The sequence below is a fragment of the Fundulus heteroclitus genome, chromosome 11 (genome assembly GCF_011125445.2).
Source record: "Fundulus heteroclitus isolate FHET01 chromosome 11, MU-UCD_Fhet_4.1, whole genome shotgun sequence".
In the NCBI taxonomy this organism is placed as follows: Eukaryota; Metazoa; Chordata; class Actinopteri; order Cyprinodontiformes; family Fundulidae; genus Fundulus; species Fundulus heteroclitus.
In genome coordinates this window covers 8,673,715-8,701,619 of record NC_046371.1, presented here as the reverse complement: position 1 = coordinate 8,701,619, position 27,905 = coordinate 8,673,715, and the positions used below count along the sequence as shown (strand labels likewise).

The 27,905-nt window shown below is 43.3% G+C and overlaps 2 protein-coding genes across 2 annotated transcripts; one reads left to right on the top strand and one right to left on the bottom strand.

Annotated features, from left to right (window-relative positions):
* Window positions 1-8,053: 8,053 nt before the first annotated feature.
* Window positions 8,054-13,886, bottom strand: LOC118564628 (mucin-5AC-like). The gene is made up of 8 exons (XM_036143510.1): window positions 13,864-13,886; window positions 12,790-12,881; window positions 12,106-12,257; window positions 11,155-11,805; window positions 10,759-10,875; window positions 10,042-10,518; window positions 8,356-9,228; window positions 8,054-8,173 (listed from the first exon to the last, which is right to left on the bottom strand). Exons 1-8 carry the CDS (start codon window positions 13,884-13,886, stop codon window positions 8,054-8,056), a joined length of 2,505 nt encoding a protein of 834 aa, XP_035999403.1.
* Window positions 13,885-26,018, top strand: LOC118564627 (mucin-2-like). The gene is made up of 4 exons (XM_036143509.1): window positions 13,885-13,900; window positions 14,545-15,837; window positions 16,298-17,046; window positions 24,732-26,018. The coding sequence occupies exons 1-4, from the start codon at window positions 13,885-13,887 to the stop codon at window positions 26,016-26,018; spliced, it is 3,345 nt and encodes a 1,114-aa protein (XP_035999402.1).
* The last annotated feature ends 1,887 nt before the right edge of the window (window positions 26,019-27,905 follow it).

The window sequence follows — 27,905 nt, the reverse complement described above, 5'->3', positions numbered from 1 at the left end:
ACTAAAGCTGCTACCCCCGCGACCCGACCCCGGATAAGCGGAAGAAGACTGACGGACGGACGGACGGACGGACAGACAGAATGATAAAACGTCTTCAGTTTGCTTCATCACCGGTAAAGAGCGATGTAACAAGAACAGCACAACCAACGGATATATTATTACAGAAACATTAAAGTAACACCTTGACACCATAATTATATGTAGTATTATTTAATCCGACATGTATAATGTGGCAGCTGAAGATAAAAATATGGGCTTTCTGTATAGAAGTGAATCTCTAAGTACCTGGAACCCAGCACCTGTATTTGCTTGTGAAAGTGCACTTGTGTATGTAAAGTTTATCCAAAAGAAAAATGCTTAATAGCGGTTGTAAAGAGAGTTGTAAGGACCCCCAAAGTAAAGGTGCCTAGGAGGGACACCTAGGCACCTTTACACCCCCCCCCCCCCCACTAAGGGAAGAGGAGAGATGGCCCCAAAGAAATCGGCCAGCTGCCACAATGCCGAAGCCCCCAGGAGCGCGCACACCCTTCCGTGTCCAAAACCGGTTGACGGACCCTTAATCTTCAAATAAATAAACAAAAATAAAAGAATGGGGTACCGCGCGCAAGCTATTTTTAGAAACACAACGTCACGATGACGTCACATCACGTGGTACGCAGTGGGGCAAACTCCGGAAAGCCGCCGTTGTTTTGCTGTAAATAAGACGTGCGTTAGCCTAGGTTTTACTCGGTAAACGACTGCTTTTTCCAAATCTAAGACCATGGTTTTTAAACATTGTTGCTATGGAACGTGCAACAGCGACTCGAGTTACGCTGATCGGCTGCATATGAAGGATGTTTTCTTCAAGACTGCCAAGGAGAAATGTGTGCGCTGGGACCGGGGGCGGTCGGCCTACACAACAGTTCAACCCGGAAAAAGTTACCAAATTCAAGTACATATGTAGCAAGCATTTTGTCGGAGGAAAGGGCCCAACCAAAGAACATCCTGACCCAATTCCAGCGACATCAAGTCAAGGTAAGAGTATTTTGGTGGCCGACATGTTAATAAAGTAGCGCCTGCTACCATGACAGCATATAGGCTATCATGGTAGCAGGCGCTAACATGATACCCTGCTACCAGGATAGCTTACTCAAAAACATTTCAAATGAGACAAACATTAAACATATACCCATTCCTGGACGGTGATTGCAAACAACAACAACAAAAAAAAAACGGCCGACGCTGCCATGACCGCCGCGCAGGAAAAAAAAAACAAAGCTTACCGTTCATCAACTCGGCCAGTTTTCCAGTCTTTTTAAGCCCTCGAACCTCAAGCCATCGTTTGAGCTGAAGGTTGGTGTGTTCTTCGACAGTGCGACCAGTAATCCGTGTGCCTGGGACATCGTCTTGGGAAAGTTTAACGGCTGTAAAGTCGGTCAGATCGCTGGTTCTGTTGCGCTTGTAATAGCTGGGTTATCCGTGCTTTCTCTCCTGTATGCCCTACCTAAGCGGCAAAAGGGGCGTTGCTCTTGAGACGGTGACGTCACGTGCGCGGTACCGCATTACAGTTGCATGTCACGGACGTGAATCAAGCAAACCCAGTATTCAACCAATCAAGAGAGGTATAGGCAAAAAACAGGATTTAATAATAAAACACGGACAGGCAAGGCTCAAAAGTCAAAATGGCAGTCCAAAAATCCGGTACACGAAAGGCAGTCCAAACAGGCAAAAGTAGAGTCAAGGATAAGGCAAAACTCAAAATATCCTAAGGCAGGTCCAGGTCAGAGAAACAGATAAGCAATCGTACAGGGCAGGAAAATCTGGTTCAGGGGTCAGGCTGGCTCAGAAGTCAAAAAGGCAATCCGGGTAATATCAACAGGTCAATAAGAAAAAGAATGCTGAACAAAACTCACCGAAGGCTCGTTAATGATCTGGCGGAGAACTGAAGACCAAGGGAGAACTATATAGTGGAGTGCACAGGTGAAATGGTAAATGGACTGAACTTATATAGCGCTTTTCCAGTCATGTTGACCACCCAAAGCGCTGTACACTATAGCCACATTCACCCAGTCACTCTCACTAACGCACACACATTTATACACCGAGACGCAGCTCGGTAGGCAACTTGGGGTTAAGTGCCTTGCCCAGGGGCACATCGACATGTGGCAGGGGGAAGCTGGAATTGAACCCACAACCCTCAGATTGCCAGACAACTACTCAACCCACTAAGCCACAGTCGCCCACTGTGTGAAACGGAGTGAAACTAATTACAAGAAGGCAGGTGAAACTAATCAGGGCAAGAGAGCTGACAGATTGCTGAGGGGAGACCAAACAGAGCTGATAAAGTGACAGGTGGAAAACAGGTAACCTAAACAGAACAACATGTCTAAATCAAAACCAAACAAGAAAGACCCCAAAAGCAGAAACTTAGCTAATAAATCTGATAACATAAACCAAGACAAAACCCAAATCGTGACATTGCAGCTACAACTCAACTGTCATAACAAAAGTTATGTAAATAAAATTAGAACATAATTTGAATTAAATTGCAATAAAGTTAACATACAACATCCACAACAGAATCATGAGGATTTTCAGGTGCATCGACTCAGCGTGGATCCAGAGAAAGATCGGTCACACCTCTACAACCTGAAACGTCACGTACTAAACTCTGATGATCTACCCGTGTGTGTTCTCACTTTATTTATTTCATATACCAGCTTCTTAATCTGAGTCTAACTCATAATTTACAGCGCAGAATACAAACACGAAGAAGTTTGATTTGTGTCCAATGATGAGCAAGAGAGCGAGCGAGCCAGAGAGAGAGAGAGAGAGAGGCGCTAGAGAGGCACAGAGTAACAAGAACAGGGCGCTCGATAAAGCTGTTATTAATCAGAAAAATAAAACATTATACCCTGGTTGTTTCACAAAAGTTACTTTAAACTGGTAAACACGCCCGTAGCAACAAACATCAGCTCATCGCAGCCCCGCCGGTTTCCCTGTTCCGGTCTGAATATGCGCTAAAACTGCCTCTTTAAAATGAACTGCGCTTGTCTGAATCACATTGAAAATTATTACAGATCTGTGCGTGAACATAGTCAAGAACCCGCGTTTACACCAATTTCCCCCCAGCAGCAGCAGTGGTGGTTGTCACGGTTAAATCACGGCAGCATGGGCAGCACTGTTTGTAGGCGTTGCGCAATCGATAAAGAGACCAGTCACTCAATTTAATCGTGTAAATAAAACTTTTAGCCCGAATTAAAATTTTCCTCTGCTGACGTAAAGAACGTAAAGTCAGGAAAGAGAAGGAGACATTTTCTGATTCTCAATCATCTTCTTCACCCGGATCCGTTGCAATAGGCTTATTCGCAGAGCCTTTGCATGACGTCACAAACGATGCCTGCACGCTGACCGGTTGGCAAAACATGGTGGATAGTGTAAACAGGACGAACTCGCGTATGTGAACTCCCTACCTTCAGATGCGAAAGAGAGATATAAGATCAAGTTATTGTACAACACTAGTACATGTTCCTTGCCCGATCCATATAGTTTAACGGAACAATGGAGCAAAAATCCCGACGAGTGGCCGGACCTAACATTTGGTGATATTTACCTATATCTGATCGATACACCATCCATTTTCACCAAAGAATCGATGAAGGCCTACAAATCATTGGAAGCATACAAGTAAGCAATAATGCAGCTTTATTTTTGCTTATAATTTTAAGTATGTTGTTAACATTTTACCTGTGTAAAGGTGACGTTCTCTGTAAACAAAGATCATGTGATACATAGTGATAGTTTCTCGCTCTCTCTCTTTCTCTCTCTGTATTGTATGTCATATGTAAATAAACTTAGAGGTTTTATAAATTACTGTGTAAAGAGCATTATTAAATAATGATTGATTCTTAAAATTATTCACTATTAATTTATTTGTAGATATATTTTAAGTGGACATGTACAGGAGGTATTGTCACACCAAATTGATCCAAGGTTACTCCATCCCAGAGAATACCAGACAAACCACATGAACCATGGGTTTATTTAGAAAAATCTAGTGGAACTGTCTAGTGTGCACATTGTACATGCATGGCTGGGTAAATATTTTTAATATCTACTGTGAAATTATGATCACTTTTTTTTAAAATCACAATGTTCTATTGATCAGCAATAACAAATCATTTCAAGCTTGGAGAAGTGTCAGATTCAAACACCTAAAACATTCATTAACAACACAAGGAGAGACAACAATGAGGTTTGGTTTTCAAATTATCTTGCAAAAAGAGGAGCTGAGATGCTTAATACAGATCTCCAAAACTCGCTCTAAAGCACTCCGCCCGCTCCTTTCTTTTTATTAGGCATTCTCAAGTTAAGGGGTAGGGATAAGCAAAACAACTGTGACCTTCGAGATAGTACCAAGCAGTTCACACAGTTCAGTTATCCGTAAGCACTCTAGATGTCTGAATAGACTTCATAAAAACACTTATAGTCACAACATAGTTCTCTGCTTTCTGCAGGCCTTCTGCAAAGATGAGAGAAAGATCAGCCAAATGAAATACACTTTAATATCTAAAACCTTAAAACGTCTTAGTAGTAAAGAGTAAATATATATGATAAATGCAATGAACATAGTAAATAAGATAAATAGTAAGAACAATTCTATCAAGAAGTATGCAGCCATGTGGCGGCACTTTTGTTCAAAGTGGAGATGGCTGTAAAGATGGGACTGACCCAATTAAGCTCCACAAGTAAAGCCTGTCAGTGGAATAGCTCTTTTCGAAAAGAGGTAAGCAAATTATAACTGTTATGAGTTTCTTGATTATTTTGAGTTCTAGACATTAAATAATAATTTGTACTTGTTAATGCCATTTAATTCCTATTGTCTGAACTAAGTTATTAATAAGACATATTTTACAAATATATTTTAAGCAATTGTGCTTAATATTATTACATTTATAATTTTTTCTAGGTAACCCCAGCCACCATCACTGGAATATTCATTGAAATTAAAGGAAGACGTACTAAGGACTAGATTCTGTTCATGCACATGGTACAGCCCAACTTCCTCCGCAAAGTGTTCTGGATAGCCTTTATTCCATTGTAAACACTGATCTTGTAGGGAGAGAGACAAAATACCCTCAACTTCTTTCAATCCTACAACAAGAATTTCAAGAAGATTCGATAACAGAACTTTGTGCTGAACTGTTAAAGAACTATTCAGTGTCCTCTGCACAAGCCAGCTACTTGGAATATGGGACAAGGAACCAGTCTATCAGTCCATTGTGGTACCAACAGTGGACAGGGAGGATTACTGCTTCCAAAGCCCATGATGTTCTCGTTAGACAACCAACAACCAATCCTGACAGTCTTGTAAAGAGAATAGTAGGATACAAGGTGTATGACCTCTCCAAAATGCTGCTGTCAAGTGGGGAACTGAGACAGAAGATGAATGCAGACAAGCCTACAGTCTTCACCAGAAAGCAGGACATATACATTTCACCTGTAAATTATCAGGGTTTGTGGTTGACCCAAACCATCCATTTCTCAGAGCCAGCTCTGATGGAGCTGTGAACCTTGGTTGTTGTGGCAATGGAATTTTAGAAGTCAAGCGTCCCTTTAAACATAGGAATGTTGCTGTTGAGGAAGCTCAAGCAGCCATCTGTAGCCTTGATGCTACTCTACATCTCAAGGAAAACCATAGATACTAAACACAAGTTCAAATGCAGATGTTTTTAACAAAGAGTCAGTATTGTGACTTTGTAGTATTCACTAAGAGTGAGTCCACAAGCATGTGTATTGTTCGCATTACACTTGATGAAAAGTTCTGTGAAAACCTCATAAACAAATGTGAGAAGTTTATCGAAGACCATGTTGTCCATGAACTTATAACTCGACAATTAGAAAATGAACCTGTTGTCAACCAATAACTGGATAGTAATGGGAAAAAAACCTGGTGCATTTATAAGATACCTTTATATGGATGAATTATTAAATGTGATGGTGAGTTATTTCCTTATGAATGATTCCACTCTAAATGTGTGAACATTTGACGAAAACCCCGTGGTCAGTAGTTTTGTGCAAGTTGTGAACCATGATGAGTCACTGAGGACAGCATGAATCTATTCCAAACTGGATCTTTTGTTCAAATACCAGAATTGAAGGACATTTTGAATTACTTTTATTCACTTTGTAAATAAATTGAATACATGAATGCTATTTAAAATAAATTGTTTTTATTGTGAAATTTTGTTTTTATTTCCAGTTGTACACTTATATTGAATGGAAAAGAATACTTAAAATACAGATAAAGGAAAAATACCATTTCAAATTCAGTGTAAAAATTTTAGACAGAAAATAGTTAAATTAAAATAATCTCAAACAAACATGTCACTTCTTGAGTGACAGAATTTTCTCATTTACATAACTAGTTTAGGTTGCAGATTGCAGAGCGCACAACAAATGGTAACTACACTGTCGGCGTGTGGGACCATGTCCATTGTTATGTTCAAACTCAAGATGTTAAAGTTCTTTAGTCTCTCTATAGCTCTCTCAACATGAAAGTGCACATGAGCAATCATGCAAGACAGTTAAACCTCTTTAGCAGATAATTGGGCCTTTCCCTTGGTAAATAAAGGTATAACAAGTGTTGCACCACGGTTGGCCAAGTCTTCTGAAAGAAAAAATCCCCGAACTGCCAAAACCTGGTCACCATACTGAATGTTGTCCAGAAATCCACTTCTGAGTGTGATCACTTTGTCTGATGTTCTCCCACCAAATGCTTTTGAAACAAAAGAAATGGCCCCTGTTGGTGTTATGGAGACCAAAAACTTTATGGTGTTATTATGTTTATAGTTAGACCATGTCTGTGCTCTAGCTGCTGAGTTCCCTTCCGGAGGTCACAAATTTTCTGCACACAAGAATCATGAATTCATGTTGACGGCTCTGTAATAAATAAATAATGTTACATGAGAATCATAATCTCACATCAAAGATAACACTTTTGTAAAGTACTCCTTTAGAAAAGGGAAGATAATAAAAATAAAGATCCATGACATAAAATATCTTGTTTAGAGTTGATCTGTATTTTCAAATTTAACAAATTTAATTCAATTCAATTTTATTTATATAGCGCCAAATCATGAAACATGTCATCTCAAGGCACTTTACAAAATCAAGTTCAATCATATTATACAGATTGGGTCAGATTATACAGATTGGTCAAAAATGTCCTATATAAGGAAAATATTAATTAATGACAATATTTAAAGGTAAAACACTACTTCATTACAGGGTGTCATTTTTATAAAGCAACAAAGCTGAAATTTTAAAACATTCAATTACATCAAAAAGTAACCAAGTTGTTGAATTTGCTCATGAATAACTAAGATTATAGGAAACAACTGTCACATAAACAAAAAAGAAATAAAGAATAACATGTTTGATAAATATCTTAATTTATATTAAATTTAAATATTTGCTGAAAATAATATTACTGTATGTCAAGTACAAAGATATACATTTGCATTGGCTGGCCTGGTAACGCCTTGGGATTCCTCCTGAGGAGCTGGCCCAAGTGGCCGGGGAGAGGGACGTCTGGGCCTCCCTACTGAAGCTGCTACCCCCGCGACCCGACCCCGGATAAGCGGAAGAAGACGGACGGACGGACGGACGGACGGACATTTGCATTGATATGAAAACTTTTTTCTGGTATACAACCCTTTCATGTTTAATAAAGTTAATCAAGTCATAAAACACATGAACATTTTATTTATTTTAGTCTATCAGTTAGAGAATAAAAATAAACAGTCCAACAAGCAGATGGAGTAGACCCAATTTGAATTGGGATGCACTACTGGTTGTGGTTCTAGTAGTAGCTGTAGGTTTTGTGATTGGCTTTATGACTGTAGTAGTCGGTGTAGATTTTGTTGTAGTTGTCGTGGTTGGCTTTATGGTTGTAGTAGTCGGTGTAGATTTAGTTGTTGTTTTTGTGGTTGGCTTTATGGTTGTAGAAGTCGGTGTAGATTTTGTTGTAGTTGTCGTGGTTGGCTTTATGGTTGTAGTAGTCGGTGTAGATTTAGTTGTTGTTTTTGTGGTTGGCTTTATACTTGTAGTAGTCGGTGTAGATTTTGTTGTTGTTTTTGTGGTTGGCTTTTTGGTTGTAGTAGTCGGTGTAGATTTTGTTGTTGGGGCAGTACTTGCGGTTGTCAGAGTTGTGGTGGTTGGTTCTGCAGTTATGGTTGTTGGAGTCGAAATTGTGGTGGAGGGGGCAGCAGTTGTGGTTTTCGGAGCCATAGATGTAGTGGTTGGTTGAGTAGTTGTGGTGGTTGGAGCCATAGTTGAAGTGGATGGTGCTGCAGTTGTGGTAAAAGGAGCCACAGTTGTGGTGGTTGGTGCTGCAGTTGTGGTTGTTGGAGTCGAAGTTGTGGTGGAGGGAGCAGCAGTTGTGGTTGTTGGAGCCAAAGTTGTGGTGGAAGGGACAGCAGTTGTGGTTGTCGGAATAGTGGTTGATGGTTGTGCAGTTGTGGCTGTTGTGGTTGGAACAGCTGTTGTGGATGTAGTTGTTGGTGTGGCTGTAGTGGTTGGACCAGCTGTTGTGGAAGTAGTTGTTGCTGCTGTTGTAGTAGTTTGTGTGGCTGTTGTGGTTGGAGCAGCTGTTGTGGATGTAGTTGTTGGTGTGGCTGTAGTGGTTGGAGCACCTGTTGTTGATGTAGTTGTTGGTGTGAATGTAGTGGTTGGAGCAGCTGTTGTGGATGTAGTTGTTGGTGTGGCTGTAGTGGTTGGAGCAGCTGTTGTGGGTGTAGTTGTTGCTGCTGTAGTAGTTGGTGTGGCTGTTGTGGTTGGAGCAGCTGTTGTGGATGTAGTTGTTGGTTTGGCTGTAGTGGTTGGAGCAGCTGTTGTGGATGTAGTTGTTGGTGTGGCTGTAGTGGTTGGAGCACCTGTTGTTGATGTAGTTGTTGGTGTGGATGTAGTGGTTAGAGCAGCTGTTGTGGATGTAGTTGTTGGTTTGGCTGTAGTGGTTGTAACAGCTGTTGTGGATGTAGTTGTTGGAGCACCTGTTGTTGATGTAGTTGTAGTGGTTGGAGCAGCTGTTGTGGATGTAGTTGTTGCTGCTGTAGTAGTTGGTGTGGCTGTTGTGGTTGGAGCAGCTGTTGTTGATGTAGTTATTGGTGTGGATGTAGTGGTTGGAACAGCTGTTGTGGATGTAGTTGTTGCTGTGGCTGTTGTGATTGGAGCAGCTGTTGTGGATGTAGTTGTTGGTGTGGCTGTAGTGGTTGGAGCAGCTGTTTTGGAAGTAGTTGTTGCTGCTGCTGTAGTGGTTGGAGCAGCTGTTGTAGATGCAGTTGTTGCTGCTGTAGTTGTTGGTGTGGCTGTAGTGGTTGGAACAGCTAATGTGGATGTAGTTGTTGGTGCTGCTGTAGTGGTTGGAGCAGCTGTTGTAGATGCAGTTGTTGCTGCTGTAGTTGTTGGTGTGGCTGTTGTGGTTGGACCAGCTGTCGTGGATGTAGTGGTTTGAGCAGGTGTTGTGGATGTAGTGGTGGGTGTAGCTGTAGTGGTCTGAACGCAGTTATTGGTTGAATCACCTGCTGTGGATGCAATGGTCAGTGTGTCTGTAGTGGTTGGAGCAGCTGTTGTGGGTGTAGTTGTTGCTGCTGTAGTAGTTGGTGTGGCTGTTGTGGTTGGAACAGCTGTTGTGGATGTAGTTGTTGGTTTGGCTGTAGTGGTTGTAGCAGCTGTTGTGGATGTAGTCGTTGGTGTGGCTGTAGTGGTTGGAGCACCTGTTGTTGATGTAGTTGTTGGTGTGGATGTAGTGGTTAGAGCAGCTGTTGTGGATGTAGTTGTTGCTGCTGCTGTAGTAGTTGGTGTGGCTGTTGTGGTTGGAGCAGCTGTTGTTGATGTAGTTGTTGGTGTGGATGTAGTGGTTGGAACAGCTAATGTGGATGTAGTTGTTGCTGCTGTAGTAGTTGGTGTGGCTGTTGTGTTTGGAACAGCTGTTGTGGATGTAGTTGTTGGTGTGGCTGTAGTGGTTGGAACAGCTAATGTGGATGTAGTTGTTGGTGCTGCTGTAGTGGTTGGAGCAGCTGTTGTAGATGCAGTTGTTGCTGCTGTAGTTGTTGGTGTGGCTGTTGTGGTTGGACCAGCTGTCGTGGATGTAGTGGTTTGAGCAGGTGTTGTGGATGTAGTGGTGGGTGTAGCTGTAGTGGTCTGAACGCAGTTATTGGTTGAATCACCTGCTGTGGATGCAATGGTCAGTGTGTCTGTAGTGGTTGGAGCAGCTGTTGTGGGTGTAGTTGTTGCTGCTGTAGTAGTTGGTGTGGCTGTTGTGGTTGGAACAGCTGTTGTGGATGTAGTTGTTGGTTTGGCTGTAGTGGTTGTAGCAGCTGTTGTGGATGTAGTCGTTGGTGTGGCTGTAGTGGTTGGAGCACCTGTTGTTGATGTAGTTGTTGGTGTGGATGTAGTGGTTAGAGCAGCTGTTGTGGATGTAGTTGTTGCTGCTGCTGTAGTAGTTGGTGTGGCTGTTGTGGTTGGAGCAGCTGTTGTTGATGTAGTTGTTGGTGTGGATGTAGTGGTTGGAACAGCTAATGTGGATGTAGTTGTTGCTGCTGTAGTAGTTGGTGTGGCTGTTGTGTTTGGAACAGCTGTTGTGGATGTAGTTGTTGGTGTGGCTGTAGTGGTTGGAACAGCTAATGTGGATGTAGTTGTTGGTTTGGCTGTAGTGGTTGGAACAGCTAATGTGGATGTAGTTGTTGGTGCTGCTGTAGTGGTTGGAGCACCTGTTGTGGATGCAGTTGTTGCTGCTGTAGTTGTTGGTGTGGCTGTTGTGGTTGGACCAGCTGTCGTGGATGTAGTGGTTTGAGCAGGTGTTGTGGATGTAGTGGTGGGTGTAGCTGTAGTGGTCTGAACGCAGTTATTGGTTGAATCACCTGCTGTGGATGCAATGGTCAGTGTGTCTGTAGTGGTTGAAGCAGCTGTTGTGGATGCAGTTGTTGGTGTGGATGTAGTGGTTGGAGCAGCTGTTGTGGATGTAGTTGTTGGTGTGGCTGTAGTGTTTGGAGCAGCTGTTGTGGGTGTAGTTGTTGCTGCTGTTGCTGCTGCTGTAGTAGTTTGTGTGGCTGTTGTGGTTGGAGCAGCTGTTGTGGATGTAGTTGTTGGTGTGGCTGTAGTGGTTGGAGCAGCTGTTGTTGATGTAGTAGTTGGTGTGGCTGTTGTGGTTGGAACAGCTGTTGTGGATGTAGTTGTTGGTGTGGCTGTAGTGGTTGGAGCAGCTGTTGTGGATGTAGTTGTTGGTTTGGCTGTAGTGGTTGTAGCAGCTGTTGTGGATGTAGTCGTTGGTGTGGCTGTAGTGGTTGGAGCACCTGTTGTTGATGTAGTTGTTGGTGTGGATGTAGTGGTTAGAGCAGCTGTTGTGGATGTAGTTGTTGCTGCTGCTGTAGTAGTTGGTGTGGCTGTTCTGGTTGGAGCAGCTGTTGTTGATGTAGTTGTTGGTGTGGATGTAGTGGTTGGAACAGCTGTCTTGGATGTAGTTGTTGCTGCTGTAGTAGTTGGTGTGGCTGTTGTGTTTGGAACAGCTGTTGTGGATGTAGTTGTTGGTGTGGCTGTGGTGGTTGGAGCACCTGTTGTGGATGTAGTTGTTGGTTTGGCTGTAGTGGTTGGAACAGCTAATGTGGATGTAGTTGTTGGTGCTGCTGTAGTGGTTGGAGCAGCTGTTGTGGATGCAGTTGTTGCTGCTGTAGTTGTTGGTGTGGCTGTTGTGGTTGGACCAGCTGTCGTGGATGTAGTGGTTTGAGCAGTTGTTGTGGGTGTAGTGGTGGGTGTAGCTGTAGTGGTCTGAACGCAGTTATTGGTTGAATCACCTGCTGTGGATGCAATGGTCAGTGTGTCTGTAGTGGTTGGAGCAGCTGTTGTGGATGCGGTTGTTGGTGTGGCTGTAGTGGTTGGAGCAGCTGTTGTGGATGTAGTTGTTACTGATGCTGCTGTAGTAGTTAGTGTGGCTGTTGTGGTTGGAACAGCTGTTGTGTATGTAGTTATTGGTGTGGCTGTAGTGGTTGGACTAGCTGATGTTGAAGTAGTTGTTGCTGCTGTTGCTGCTGCTGTAGTAGTTTGTGTGGCTGTTGTGGTTGGAGCAGCTGTTGTGGATGTAGTTGTTGGTGTGGCTGTAGTGGTTGGAGCAGCTGTTGTGGGTGTAGTTGTTGCTGCTGTAGTAGTTGGTGTGGCTGTTGTGGTTGGAACAGCTGTTGTGGATGTAGTTGTTACTGATGCTGCTGTAGTAGTTAGTGTGGCTGTTGTGATTGGAACAGCTGTTGTGGGTGTAGTTGTTGCTGCTGTAGTAGTTGGTGTGGCTGTTGTGGTTGGAACAGCTGTTGTGGATGTAGTTATTGGTGTGGCTGTAGTGGTTGGACTAGCTGATGTTGAAGTAGTTGTTGCTGCTGTTGCTGCTGCTGTAGTAGTTTGTGTGGCTGTTGTGGTTGGAGCAGCTGTTGTGGATGTAGTTGTTGGTGTGGCTGTAGTGGTTGGAACAGCTGTTGTGGATGTAGTTGTTACTGATGCTGCTGCTGTAGTAGTTAGTGTGGCTGTTGTGGTTGGAACAGCTGTTGTGGATGTAGTTATTGGTGTGGCTGTAGTGGTTGGACCAGCTGTTGTGGAAGTAGTTGTTGCTGCTGTTGCTGCTGCTGTAGTAGTTTGTGTGGCTGTAGTGGTTTGAGCAGGTGTTGTGGATGTAGTGGTGGGTGTAGCTGTAGTGGTCTGAACGCAGTTGTTTGTTGAATCAGCTGCTGTGGATGCAATGGTCAGTGTGTCTGTAGTGGTTGGAACAGCTGTTGTGGATGCAGTTGTTGTTTCTGCTGTAGTAGTCGGTGTGGCTGTTGTGGTTGGAGCGGCTGTTGTGGGTGTAGTTGTTGGTGTGGCTGTAGTGGTTGGAGCAGCTGTTGTGGGTGTAGTTGTTGGTGTGACTGTAGTGGTTGGAGCAGCTGTTGTGGGTGTAGTTGTTGGTGTGGCTGTAGTTGTTGGTGCTGCTGTAGTGGTTGGTGTAGCTGTAGTGGTCACTGCTTGTGGAACATTGCACAAACTTGTTGAACAGCAGGTCGGTCCGCTGGTGATCTCTCCAACATTTTCCATGAAAGGAAAATTCCCCAGACTTGAAGCAGCTACACATGTGTTTGGGGTTGCACAGCCCCGGGCTTGTATTGTGTTTGTGCCATCATTCACTGTTGACATAAAATGCAGAAAATAGTTACACAAATAGTTAAAGTTATCAGCAATTCATTCAAAATAAAGTAAATAGCCGGATACCAATCACTGAGCTGTCTAGTTTTCTTTCCCAAATATTTAGCATTAATACAATTTTATTTTGTTCTAGTTTTTATCATTACAGTTGGGATTGGTCTATGATTTGTCCAAACTATAAAACCTGAAAACTTACAAGTTGCTGTAATGCAGCTGCTCTCTTCTCCTGAACATGTAATCGGGTTGCACTGTAAAGTACTGGGATTACAAACAACGCACTGGAGGGCATTAAGTGTCGGAGCAGGAGGGGCTGAAAAAAACAACATAATTGAAGAGAATCATTATCAAATACCAAATAAAAATGAGGATCTAATTTGTTTAAACTCACAAGGCAGAGTTTGTGAGTTGCAGTTATCAGTGTTGCAGCACTGAGCAGAAGCAATTGCACTTTGGGAACCCAAGTTGACTGAAAATGTCTGATTCCCTGTGGCCGGACACAATGAGGATGATGCACAGGATTTCAAAATTTGTGTTACTGAAGTTCCATCTCGGGTTGCTGTAAAGTGAAAGAACAGTTTATTGGTGTTGATTGAAAACACAAACAATCTCCGTGCATACAGTGCATTCAAATATGAAGTAAAATGAGCGTAAGCAGAACAATACCTTGGATGGTAGCCGTTATGCATGTCGTCTCTGAGCTGCATGTTAGTGATACTGTGGTAGAACACGCTCTATCTGCGCAGGTGATACACTTTAGGGCTCCAGCTGCCACCAGGAGAAAGAAATAAATTAAACATAATTATTTCAAATATGTAGAACCAGTAAAACATTAACAGTAAAACATTTCAGCTGTTCCAACCACAACAGCCACACCAACTACTACAGCAGCAACAACAACAACTACACCCACAACAACTGCTCCAACCACTACAGCCACACCAACAACTACATCCACAACAGCTGCTCCAACCACTACATCCACACCAACAACTACATCAACAACAGGTGCTCCAACCGCTACAGCCACACCAACAACTACACCCACAACAGCTGCTCCAACCACTACAGCCACACCAACAACTACATCCACAATGGCTGCTCCAACCACTACAGCCACACCAACAACTACATCCACAACAGCTGCTACAACCACAACAGCCACACAAACTACTACAGCACCAGCAGCAGCAAACACTACTTCCACAACAGCTGCTCCAACCACTACAGCCGCACCAACAACTACACCCACAACAGCTGCTCCATCCACTACAGCCACACCAACAACTACATCCACAACAGCTGCTCCAACCACTACAGCCACACCAACAACTACATCCACAACAGCTGCTCCAATCACAACAGCCACACCAATAACTACACCCACAACAGCTGCTCCAACCACTACAGCCACACCAATAACTACATCCACAACAGCTGCTCCAACCACTACAGCCACACCAACAACTACACCCACAACAGCTGCTCCAACCACTACAGCCACACCAACAACTACACCCACAACAGCTGCTCCAACCACTACAGCCACACCAACAACTACATCCACAACAGCCGCTCCAACCACTACAGCCACACCAACAACTACATCCACAACAGCTGCTCCAACCACTACAGCCACACCAACAACTACATCCACAACAGCTGCTCCAACCACTACAGCCACACCAACAACTACATCCACAACAGCTGCTCCAACCACAACAGCCATACAAACTTCTACGGAAGCAGCAGCAACAACTACTTCCAAAACAGCCGCTCCAACCACTACAGCCACACCAACAACTACATCCACAACAGTTGCTCCAATCACAACAGCCACAGCAATAACTACACCCACAACAGCTGCTCCAAGCACTACAGCCACACCAACAACTACATCATCAACAGCTGTTCCAACCACAACAGCCACACCAACAACTACATCCACAACAGCTGCTCCAACCACTACATCCACACCAACAACTACATCAACAACAGGTGCTCCAACCGCTACAGCCACACTAACAACTACATCCACAACAGCTACTCCAACCACAACAGCCACACAAACTACTACAGCAGCAGCAGCAACAACTACATCCACAACAGCTGCTCCAACCACAACAGCCACACAAACTACTACAGCAGCAGCAACAACTACATCCACAACAGCTGCTCCAACCACAACAGCCACACCAACAACTACACCCACAACAGCTGCTCCAACCACTACAGCCACACCAACAACTACATCCACAACAGCTGCTCCAACCACAACAGCCACACAAACTACTACAGCACCAGCAGCAGCAAACACTACTTCCACAACAGCTGCTCCAACAACTACATCCACAACGGCTGCTCCAACCACAACAGCCACACAAACTACTACAGCAGCAGCAGCAGCAACAACTACATCCACAACAGTTGCTCCAACCACAACAGCCACACCAACAACTACACCCACAACAGCTGCTCCAACCACTACAGCCACACCAACAACTACATCCACAACGGCTGCTCCAACCACTACAGCCACACCAACAACTACATCCACAACGGCTGCTCCAACCACTACAGCCACACAAACAACTACATCCACAACAGCTGCTCCAACCACTACAGCCACACCAACAACTACATCCACAACAGCTGCTCCAATCACAACAGCCACACCAATAACTACTTCCAAAACAGCTGCTCCAACCACTACAGCCACACCAACAACTACATCCACAACAGCTGCTCCAATCACAACAGCCACATCAATAACTACACCCACAACAGCTGCTCCAACCACTACAGCCACACCAACAACTACATCCACAACAGCCGCTCCAACCACTACAGCCACACCAATAACTACACCCACAACAGCTGCTCCAACCACTACAGCCACACCAACAACTACATCCACAACAGCTGCTCCAACCACTACATCCACACCAAGTGTGATACTGTGGTAGAACACGCTCTATCTGCGCAGGTGATACACTTTAGGGCTCCAGCCCTATTATTAAACATAATTATTTCAAATATGAAGAACCAGTAAAACATTAACAGTAAAACATTTCAGCTGTTCCAACCACAACAGCCACACCAACTACTACAGCAGCAACAACAACAACTACACCCACAACAACTGCTGCAACCACTACAGCCACACCAACAACTACATCCACAACAGCTGCTCCAACCACTACATCCACACCAACAACTACATCAACAACAGGTGCTCCAACCGCTACAGCCACACCAACAACTACACCCACAACAGCTGCTCCAACCACTACAGCCACACCAACAACTACATCCACAACGGCTGCTCCAACCACTACAGCCACACCAACAACTACATCCACAACAGCTGCTACAACCACAACAGCCACACAAACTACTACAGCACCAGCAGCAGCAAACACTACTTCCACAACAGCTGCTCCAACCACTACAGCCGCACCAACAACTACACCCACAACAGCTGCTCCATCCACTACAGCCACACCAACAACTACATCCACAACAGCTGCTCCAACCACTACAGCCACACCAACAACTACATCCACAACAGCTGCTCCAATCACAACAGCCACACCAATAACTACACCCACAACAGCTGCTCCAACCACTACAGCCACACCAATAACTACATCCACAACAGCTGCTCCAACCACTACAGCCACACCAACAACTACACCCACAACAGCTGCTCCAACCACTACAGCCACACCAACAACTACACCCACAACAGCTGCTCCAACCACTACAGCCACACCAACAACTACATCAACTACACCCACAACAGCTGCTCCAACCACTACAGCCACACCAACAACTACATCCACAACAGCCGCTCCAAACACTACAGCCACACCAATAACTACACCCACAACAGCTGCTCCAACCACTACAGCCACACCAACAACTACATCCACAACAGTTGCTCCAACCACTACAAAATCTTGATTTGCATGATAATCTTTGACAAAACATTGACAGGATTCTGTTGTTAAAAAGTAAATTCTATGGCTACAATTCATAAAAATATATTTAAGAATATAGATTTACAGTTATTTGAAAAAAAAACTGTTTTGTCTATTAATCAAACAACAAGATTAAACTACAGTTGGAAAAAAGATGTATTATTTCCATTCTGGGGTCTTTTAATTTTAGAAGGAAAGAAAAACGGTAAGTAAAATAACAAATTTTACCAGTGCAGAGGAGCGCCCAGACGACAGTGAGAGAAAAGATCAGCTTCATTTTGATGTTCAGGTTGATCCTGAAGGCTTGTTCTCCTAAATTCTGATACAGCCCAGAGCTGCACTACACTTTATATGCTACGCAGATGACCTCAATGGACAGGTATGTTTCGATTGTCATAGTGCTACAACCCAAAAACGTTTTCATTTAATTCGTCAAACCATCCAAGTGAACACACCTTAACACACCTTTTAATACGTCTGTTTTGAATATGGTCATCAACTACAATTACACTTATAATTAAACTGCTTGAATGCAGCTCTCCCAAAACAGGCTTTTCAAAATGAATTCCTTAACATTTTGTGTCTTATTTTCCCATTGTTCAAGACATGGCATTGGCTTTGTTCTTTTACCAGTTAAGAAACTAGTAATTTTAATCGGCATGACTTTTCAATGAGCTTCCTTTAAATATTAAAGTTACACTCATTGATGTATATTACTGAATAGGACATCACATGGCTACGGCATGAAACACAGGTGCCATTGCTATGCATTGAGTCAGGGCTGCTGCAGAAGCAGAAAAGGCGTCAGAGGTTTCTTTTTAAAGGCCAATGAACTTTTATAAGCATAAAGACATATTGTTTTAACAGTTTGACTTGAATTCAATTGAAATCTAATTGACACAAAATGTAATGTGCAAGAAATTCTAGGAAAAATAAGTAAGGTAACCAGGTTTGCCATGAAAGGTAGTATAGTGTTTAAAATACTAAAAGACAGAATCTGAATTTCTGAACCTTTTTAGCAATAAAAAAAATGTTTTAAACTAGTGGAGCTGGACAGGCCTCGCCTGCGATTTGACTTAAAGAAAATAGGGCTTATGTCTTACTTCCTTCTTTATGAACAAATATAAATTTACAACTGACAGCTTTTTGTTTTTCAGCCTCTCCCTTTCTGTTGCCCCTTTCCCTTCAGCTGTCTCTTTGTGTCTCTCTGTGCTTCCTTGAAAGTCTGTGGGTGAGGGGACGTCTACTCGTAGTCTGGAAGCTTCAGCAAGGCAACTTGTCCAAGCAGCCCAGACTGTGTGGATTTTTTTTTTTAAATCACGAGAGAACCAAAAGGACGTTTGGCTCTTAGTCAATACCTTAGGGGCACCATGACATACTGGGAAGGAACCCGATGGCCAGAGTTGCCTCTGAAAATCTTTTCTAATTATAAACAAGACATAGATCTTTCCAATGATATGTCTGTTTTTACTGTGTTTAATAGAAAAACTTTAAAAAAGTATTTGTACTAATTTCAGTAATCAAAATAAATAAAAATCGTCATCAGGATTATATGCAGTAGATCAAATAGTTCTCAAAATTCACAAAAAATGTCATGTTTCCAGTCACATTTTCTGCAATTCATCCTTGGTTGTGAGCAACATGTTAAAAGGCCTTTGTGTGAATAGATTAATCTTCATCTTCATCCAAAGAGTCTACCTACGAATGAAGTTGAGACTCCAAATTCCAGCAAAAAAACAATATTTAGGATAAAAAAAATACTCTAAACCCAACTTTACAAGGGATATAAAAATATTGGAGTTCGGTAGCATAATATAGTGAAATTGATTTCCAATTTCTAGTAATGATTGTTAATAAATCAGTTTCAGGCAATTATTTGATATGTGATGTGAGTTGTACCAACATTTTTTGTTTTGAGAAATATTCAAATTAAAGTCAATCTTTCAGGGCCTTCTTTTATTCTATAAATTTAAAAGTTTATTTTGATTTTCTTTTATTCCATTTTTGAAACGAAATTTTCAAATCATCAATGAGGCAGACTTTTTCTTCTCAAGATTTAATGTTTCACTCAAAGAGATGATGACATATGATGTTAAAGTGTCCATATACGAACAATGAGTTAATACAGATATCAGGAATGGCAGTTAATTAAAAACAAAGGAAACATGTAAAACACAGAAGGAGGGAAATAGAAAATGTCTCGTTTGACCAACAAATTATCTGTATCGTCTTCCATTCATGAATAGTTTGTGAACTGACTTAAAAGTGAAGAACAAAGTGCCTTGAGTAGTGATTTAATACGGCACACCATTTAATTATTTTTAAGCGTCCTGTTGAAGCTATTAGGGAAATTTTTAACTGACTGTGTGTTCATATAATCTGGAAATTAAGCACGCATATATGCATTAATAAATCACAGTGACAGAATTCAAAGCAAATAGAAGTGTATTAAAAGAGTTAAATTGTGAAAAGCATTTGTCGGTACAAGGACCTTATTCATTATTTTTAACTCTCCTATTGAAGCTGTTAGGTAAATTTTCAACTGACTGCATGTTCATATATTCTGGAAAAAAGCATTTGTATAAGGAAGGACCTTATTCATTACCACCAGCTGATGAACCGCTCTCAGAAGTGATTCTGGGAAGGACAAAAGGATGTGGACTTATTGTTACACAATGTTATATAGTATTTCTGATGTGATTGTCAAAGCCCTGTGTTTTGTTGAGATCAGTACCGGTTTCTTTTGTCAGCCATCAGTTACGATCTTCTCCATTCTCCTCCCTTATTTTTTTGCCTTTTTCTGCCTTAATCATCTCCCTACTGCAACCATGAGTTTTCTTAACCTTTCCCTTAAATGGCATTTTACAAAGCCTTTAATACAGTCTGTAACTGCAGTAAACAATATTCCCCATCTCACTTCCACTTTAATTGGTTCACCACCACTGTGTTATCTCTAGATTCTGTACTTCTTAAATGAACTTTTCAACAAAACATTTCAGTAAGACAGAAACAGGGGATTACCCCAGTGCAGCCATGCACCCCACACATCGGTAGGTCATCAGTAAAGTTTGGGGACCGCAGACACCACGCTAAGTAGGTACACGGTGAGACGTAGGGTACCAATCCCTCTCAATTCACCCACACCACCATATCCAACCATGCAGGCTAAAGCTGGGACCCAGCCCCTCTGGTGGCTTGGAGCCGGCACGCATGCTTTGCAAAAAGATTGCCCCGCACTGAATAAGGGAGAACTTGCCAGAACCCCCAACACATCAGGTGGGCGCCAGCCCATCCTGGCAGCCGAAGCAAAGAATAACTCACCTTATTCACCTTGTTAAAAAGAGAAATACCAGAGACTCGCCTGGATGAGATATGACATGGATCTTTTTTACTTGCAGTGAGGAGTTTTACCAGACAATGTACAGGACAATGTCTCCTAGATGGAGCCAGGGTTCACTAATTGTAGCATCTAATGCTGTCTCTCTTTTCTGCCTCCAGTATCTGTTCCAGAGGTTTGAAAGTAAACACTCCCCATTTGTTTGTTATGCATTACAGATCAACAACTCTTTATTAATCAGCGTCTCTGGGAAAGTGAGGCTCCCAGCGTGTAACTATATGAAATGCTGTTCTTGAATGTCACAGGGTTTTACAAGATGCATCTTAAACTTATGCTAAGTTTTTCTAATACAGATAGAGTAATATAATTATACTATAAAATTCTCGTCACTGGCCACTGAAGATAGGCACCAGTCCCTCTCTGCCCTGCACGGAAAAGTGGGTATAGAAAATGGATGGATGGATAATATAATTATAATGCTTAACAATTACAAAATTAAGAATACAAATCCCTTTATTGTCCCACAATGGGGACATTGTGACAGTAGCAAATACGCAGATGCAGGCATATCGTGAGGACTAGGTGGTGTGGGTGACATTTGGGAGTAAACTCTGGGAAAATAAGTCAGATTATGGATTTATATATATATATATATATATATATATATATATATATATATATATATATATATATATATATATATATATAGTTTTTTCTCAAAAGTTGTAAAGATAAGTAATGCTTTTTTCCCCCTTTGTGAAGAACTTATTCTTCTCTTGTTTGCTTCTCAACAACAACCAAGTCCACACTGTTTGCTTCTCTCAGAAGCAAACAATCACAGGACTCTGTGATTATTTTTGGAACAATTAGAACAAGCACAGCCGTAAATAAAAACTGGTGACGGAGCACATGACGCAGTTGAAGAAACGACGAGTAATTAAGACATTTCATTGGGTAAAGAGCTTAAGTGCTTTTGTTTTGCTTTTAAAGCCACTCGCCGCCCTCTAGTGTTAGTTATGGATACGACAACCTATGCAATATAATAACTAATGATGTTAAGCCAAGTAGTTACTATAGTATAGATGCTAAAATGTCATGAAACATGGCCGTTAGTTGAAAAAAATCACAATCAAAAGTACTCATCAAAACCAAAACATTTAGTATCACAATAATCTAAGCTTTTGAAAAGTCTACTGTATCATTTCTTTCACCAGTCAACCTAACTGTCATCACACTAACTGATTATAGTTAGTGTTGCACCGATACCAATACCAGTATCGGCCGGGGCGCCGATACCACACTAAAATGGTGGTATCGGTATCGGCAAGTACCAACAAACAGGTCACAGATACCATTTTGATGTTTTTATGTCACAGCCTTCTCTCTCCCGATACTCACTAGTTCTACTGGATTCACTTTGTATTAGTCTTTTTCCTGCTTTAATAAGGTCGCAGCTTGACAAAGTCATGATAGCAATTATTTTGCATCCAAGTAGTATGCTGTTCTTCATATATACACACACACATAAATTTCAAAGTAATGGTATCGGTATGGTATCGGTATCGGCCGATACTGCACAGCTAGGTATCGGGTATCGGTATCGGGGCCAAAAAATGGCATCGCCACAACACTAATTATAGTACCAATAATTGTTACTCTTTTTCATCTATATCTGTTTTTAAAGAGTGGGGACATCTCTGTATGAAGTATTTCATGTAGTTTATGTTGCTGCATATGTAAATTCTCCAAAGAATTTTATTGAAAAAAGTCACATCTCCTTTTTGTAGGGGGTTGTTTTGGCAGGCCAGATTTCCTTCCTCAGTAAAAGGGTTGGGTACAGTAATGACATGCGGTCCTACCGAGCTGACTTCACTCTGATTGGCTACAACTATGTTTGGTAAACTGGTCGTACGAACCCCACACCCTCCTGCCCCCTCCATCTTCACCTCTCTTCTTGGCTGAACACTGTCACAAATCAGTATAATGCTAATATGGTTAGTGGAAGCATTTGTGTTCCCGGATGTCGGACAGGCGAGTCCAAGCTGACCGAAGGCTTTAACCTGGTGACATAAGTCATCATCCACACCATGGGACTGGAGTACATAGCCAAATACAGGACCGTGACAGAATTCGCTGCAGAGCTGCTGCGTAAAAGCCAATGGTTTTGGTTGTCAGTCTTTCAACCAGATTATTTCAATCCAGTCTCACTGAAAAATTTGTAATATCCACGTTGGTCCACAGGGGGAAAGTAGTATTGTAAAAATTTGGCTAAACGTTTCTGTGTGAGACGGTATATGTTTGGGTTTGAGATCTTTGTATCACATCCTCTATTGTCAGCTAATATAGCAGAGTTTGAGAAGGAGACAGGATTCGGAGGAGACCAGGGGTCCGTTCTTCGTACGTTGCTTAAAACATCCAAGATCAAATGAGACATCCAAGATGATTTCATCCGGCTAATCATGATCCGGCTAATTGGGTTCTTCCAACACACCTGTTGTTTACGATTAGTATGGCTGGATTGAGTTATCTGAGACAACTGCGCGTTCATGCGTTTGTTTAAAAGGGGAAATGTATCGATAGTAGAAACAATGATCAGCAACGCTGCTATTGGCTGTTCAGCATGGCCAAAGAACGCCCACAGTTTTTCTCCCAAGCAGAACAAGAGCTTGGAAGGTTATGCCAAATTTGTGTCATTAATTAAAACGACAGGGAACACCTCAAAGTCTGCTAAAGCCAGGAGAGAGGGCGGGCAAACAGCAGCAGACAAATTAATGCGTAAATACTGTCCATGGTAAATGTTTCTATCACTTTCTACAGTATGAATTTTTGCATTTTAATAATCTCATATTTACTTTGTTCTTTTATGTCAGAGCCTCCACGGGCCCCACTAGAACATGGCGACAAGTAAAAGTGAAATACAAGAATATTCTACAAAATGGTAGCCTTTAATTATTAAACTGTATTTTAAAAAGCCACTTGTTATGTCAAGAGATCCAAATTTCAGTGTCATTCCTTAGACACGGGAAGTAAAGGACACGTGCAAACTGGGAATTTTAACAAAAAAAAATCTTTATCCATAAAAAATTTAAATTTTCCTTTTCCAAGTCATCCACAGTTTACACGGTAAAACTGTATTTCTCCGTGTCTAGATAATCCATCCATAGTTTTTTTCTAATACAATATACGGCTCGACAGGAAGCAAGCCTTTCAAAGTAAACTAAACTTCACAATAAAATGGCCCGAACAAATCTTCTTACTGAATAGGATAAAAATAAAAGGCAAACCATCATAAAATAACTTAAATATTTTCTATTTATGGCTCTAACACCACTTTTTCCTCTTTAAAAACCACTGTTAAATGATGTGTTTGTCTGTTTATAACAGCCACCAAGAAAATCTCTCTACAATTACACTGTCGCGCTGCGCTAAAGGATCCTGTCTATTGCGCAATACGCGATTAATTTGAAAAACTCTGCAAATTATTCTTGCACCTTCCGCAACAGGTTGCAGTCGTAAAAATGGACATGGCTACGGCAGTTCTCTTTCATAGCATTCGTTTCGTGTCTCACATTGGGAACGCCTTCAGCGTGACCTCATCATAAGCTCCTTTTACATTACGCCAGCCAGGATTGGCTGGAAAATAAGCCTGTCAGTGTCAGAGAGGGTAGGGTCCCTCCCCCCCTATATAAGGGGCTGACACTGCACTGACAGTTATTTCAAAAACCTCTTCTCGCAACGAGCAGAAGTTCCTGATTAGCTCTCTCTCTGATACTGTCCCGCCTTTTCTTGGAGCCTAGCTTAACTGTCCGTAGATCCACGCGCAAGCTCGATCGCTGGGCGCTTTGCTCTGAGTTGGGTTCGGTATCACGGTGAAGCTATCCTGGTAGAAATACCATTACGCGAGTAGCAATACTCAAAGTCAACTACCGCCTCACGGTTGTACGTTGATCGGTTCAGAGTAGCAATACTCTCGAGCTACACCCCGGGTGGCCGAAACGCCGTCCCCATCCTAGTCACGCCTGGCTAGCCTAGCTGTCAAAAGCTAATTTTTGTGTAGCCTTACAACGAATCTCCCTGAAATAATGGAGACCGTTAAATCCCCTGCGAAAGCGGAGGTGAGCCCAAAGGGACGGACTTGCCCGTGTGGCAATAAAATTTCGAGCTGGGATACCCACCTTTCATGTGTGGTATGTCTGGGTCTGAAACACACCCAGGCAGCCCTCGAGTCCATGGAGGAGTGCTCGCACTGTAGCCGGTTCTCCCTGAAGGTTCTCCGTCGCCGCTTGGCTCGTCAATTGACGATGTCCGCTAACGACCCGGTGATGGCTTCTACAGCATCCGCTCAAGAACCAGCCGACCAGGCTGGTCCTCTTTCCACCGATCCAGAAGCCGGACCAAGCTGGGGAGAAATCCTCGATGCCGTGGACCCACTTCCACAGGGAATGCCCGAGCTCGGTCTCACTTCAAGCCAGCTCGGCTTGCTGCCTGAAGGGGACGAGGAGCTCACTGACTGGGAGTCAGAGCTGCCCTTCTCGGACAACGATGAGGACTATGACCCATCTCCCGCGCCCCCGGTGCGGGTTGCAAAACCCGCTCCCGTGGGCTCTGGCCAACCTGGTCATGACGGGTCCTCATCGGAGCTGGATTTTGACTTGCACGACGTGTGCAAACGCGCCGCTGCAAAGCTTGAAATCCAGTGGCCAGAGGTCCAATCTGAAGCTCCCCGCTCCCGTTTCGACGGGAAAAGGCTGCCGAAGACCCGCAAAACATCCAGACAGCTCCTACCGATTTTCCCGGAGCTCCTGGAAGAATCGGCCGTCTCCTGGCGCAGCAAGCCATTTAAGGAGAAGCACCCAGTGGCCGGCAGTTCGGTCCTGGATTGCGACGGGATGGAAAATAGCGGCCTCCGCCAAATACCACCCGTCGAGCCGGCCGTCACCACGCACCTGCAGTTGGAAGAGCAAATGACCGCCGCTCCAGACGCTGCGCTTTGGGAGGAGGTGTGCGTCATAACCGATCACTGCCTGCAGCTTCATAAGGTAGCGATCCAGGCGATGGGCAGATCCATGGGACTCATGGTTCTGCAGGAGAGAGCCAGGTGGCTGAACCTCACAACTCTGGCGACTAAGGAGAAGGAGGACCTCCTGGACACACCCATATCACCCCAAGGGCTGTTCGGAGAGGCGGTAACCTCGATGCAAAAGAGGTGGGAGGAGAAGAAAAGGGACGACGAAGCCCTAAAGCTGTGCCTTCCCAGACGCACGTTTGCCACTGGGACTGCGACCCCGGCCCCCCAGCGCCAGACCTTTGCCCAGGCAGCAGCCCGCTTTCCTCCTGCTTTCAGGATCCCAAAGCTCCCAAAGGCTCATGGAGCTCCGCAAGGCGCGCAGAAGACGCCTGCCCCCAAGGCTCACTGGCAGAAAAAGCCTGAAGGTCCTCGCACAGACCAACCACCCCCCACCTCCACCACGGTGGTGAGGAGGAGGAAGCGACCGGCCTAACACCTGCCTTGGATGGAAAGAGCGAGCAGGGATCGCTCTCCTCCGTGGCTCCGTTCCTGAGCCTGTTCAAAGAGTTCAGCTTGACACAGCGTATGGCCGAGGGGACGTTCCATCCCGCTCATCACGCCAAGAAGTCCAAAGACTCTGTCTTTTTCACTTATTTTATTTAGCACCATGTCCCAACTGTAGGAAAACATGTATTTATTAACCAAAGTAAAAAGTCAATAGATAGATTTAAAGTCAATTACATTTATCCCAGTTAATGCTACAAAAATAGAAATAATCTGTCCTTCATCCTGGGCATGCATATGTGTGTGTGTGGGTGTGTGTGTGTGTGTGTGTGTGTGTGTGTGTGTGTGTGTGTGTGTGTGTGTGTGTGTGTGTGTGTGTGTGTGTGTGTGAGAGAGAGAGAGAGAGAGAGAGTGAGAGAGTGAGAGAGAGAGAGAGAGAGTGAGTTTTCATGTGGCTTGACTCATGATTGTTGCTGGCAGAAACAGATATCATTCCCTGTGGCATAACAACATATCCCCTGCAGGAGGAAACGAGGAAACGAATCACTCTGAGAGACAGAACCTGCTAGTTCCAGTACCGACCGAGATGTGCGCTGACCTCCTCCTCACCTGTACTGAGAAGTGAACAAATCAGTTAATGAAATGATTCGGTTCAGTTCGTTCAAATGATCTGTTCTTTTGTACGACTCATTCGAGATTTACACAACACTATCTCGCACGGCCGTCGCTAGTAGTCTCACCAGTGCTTGGGTGCGCCGCCTGCTCCAGGTTAATCCTGTGGACTTTGTGTCTCGCTGTGGACTCATCTGCATTATCTGCCTGCTCCTGTGAAGATCATCTGGTCAAGTCTGTCTCTGCCTGCTTCATCTGGTCTTCTACCTGTCTCTGCATAGATCAATCTGGTCTGCCTGTCATCATCGTCCTTTTAATAAACCTTTTTAAGAATAAACTGAAATGTATCTGGGTTGTATTTCACTGGCATTATACAACAGAGGGCTACTGGGAAGGTGGAACAAAACTCTTGCTTAGAAACCCTTATTGCTGCTAATCTGATTACGTTTCAGTTTCCTAAAAAGGAAATTTTAACATTGCCTGTGCACACTTTCAGTTATGCGGTTCATGGAAACAGCAAACAGGCTTAAATCGGAGGCAACCAGACTTTCGTTCAGTATTTCTTCTGAAAACGTTTCAACACCTATCCAAGAGTCTTTGTGTCAGTTCTAGCAGGTCACACTTCAGCAACCTGCAGTTGGTGTGCTGCCATTTTTAAAGGAGATTGAAGCCCAGTCTAAGGCACAGTCTAAGTAAGATGCAAATCAATGACTCACCCTTCACTTTCCTGGGTCATTAGAAGTTATTACTTGGTGTGAGTGGAGTACTTGGTCACCTGAATCATGATGAGACTGCTTCCCTAATCTTTGGAAAGAGTTAGCAGACAGTTGTACGTAATGGGGAGTTGGAAGTGAAATCCTCCCCCTGTTCAGTGTTGTTTTTATCTCTTTTGACCGAGATGGCTTCCATCACCACTCTTTCAAACCATCTGTTCTCCATGTCGAAAATCTGGACATCATTGTCTTGAAAAGAGTATCCTTTGTTCTTGAGTTGCAAGTGGACTGCTGTATCTTGCCCTGAGCTGCTGGCCCTCCTGTGCTGCTCCATGGGTTTATGTAGCTGTTGTTTGGTTTCTCCCATGTAGGAGTCTAGACAGACCTCGCTGCAGACACTACGCCGCTCAGCTGTGGTTTGGGTGTTCTGTCTTTGGGATGAATCAGTTTTTGTCTGAGAGTGTTATTATGTTTGAAATGTACCAGTATGTTGTATTTTCATCAAATTCCCCCAAGTTTCTCAGAAACTCCTGACACACATGGAATGAAAA

Bases quoted from the DNA above. Each gene is read 5' to 3' on its own strand.
- LOC118564628 (XM_036143510.1), bottom strand. From the start codon at position 13,886: ATGCATAACGGCTACCATCCAAG. The intron at 12,258-12,789 runs GTTCCAACCACT...CAATCACAACAG, and splicing joins CAACTGCATCCACAACAGCT to CCACACTAACTACTACAGCA. The intron at 10,876-11,154 runs GCTGCTCCAACC...AACTGCGTTCAG, and splicing joins CAACTACTACATCAACAACA to ACCACTACAGCTACACCCAC.
- LOC118564627 (XM_036143509.1), top strand. The intron at 15,838-16,297 runs CATCCACAACAG...CAACAGCCACAC, and splicing joins TACAGCCACACCAACAACTA to CAACTACTACAGCAGCAACA. The intron at 17,047-24,731 runs GCCGCTCCAAAC...AAACACACCCAG, and splicing joins CAACAACTACATCCACAACA to GCAGCCCTCGAGTCCATGGA.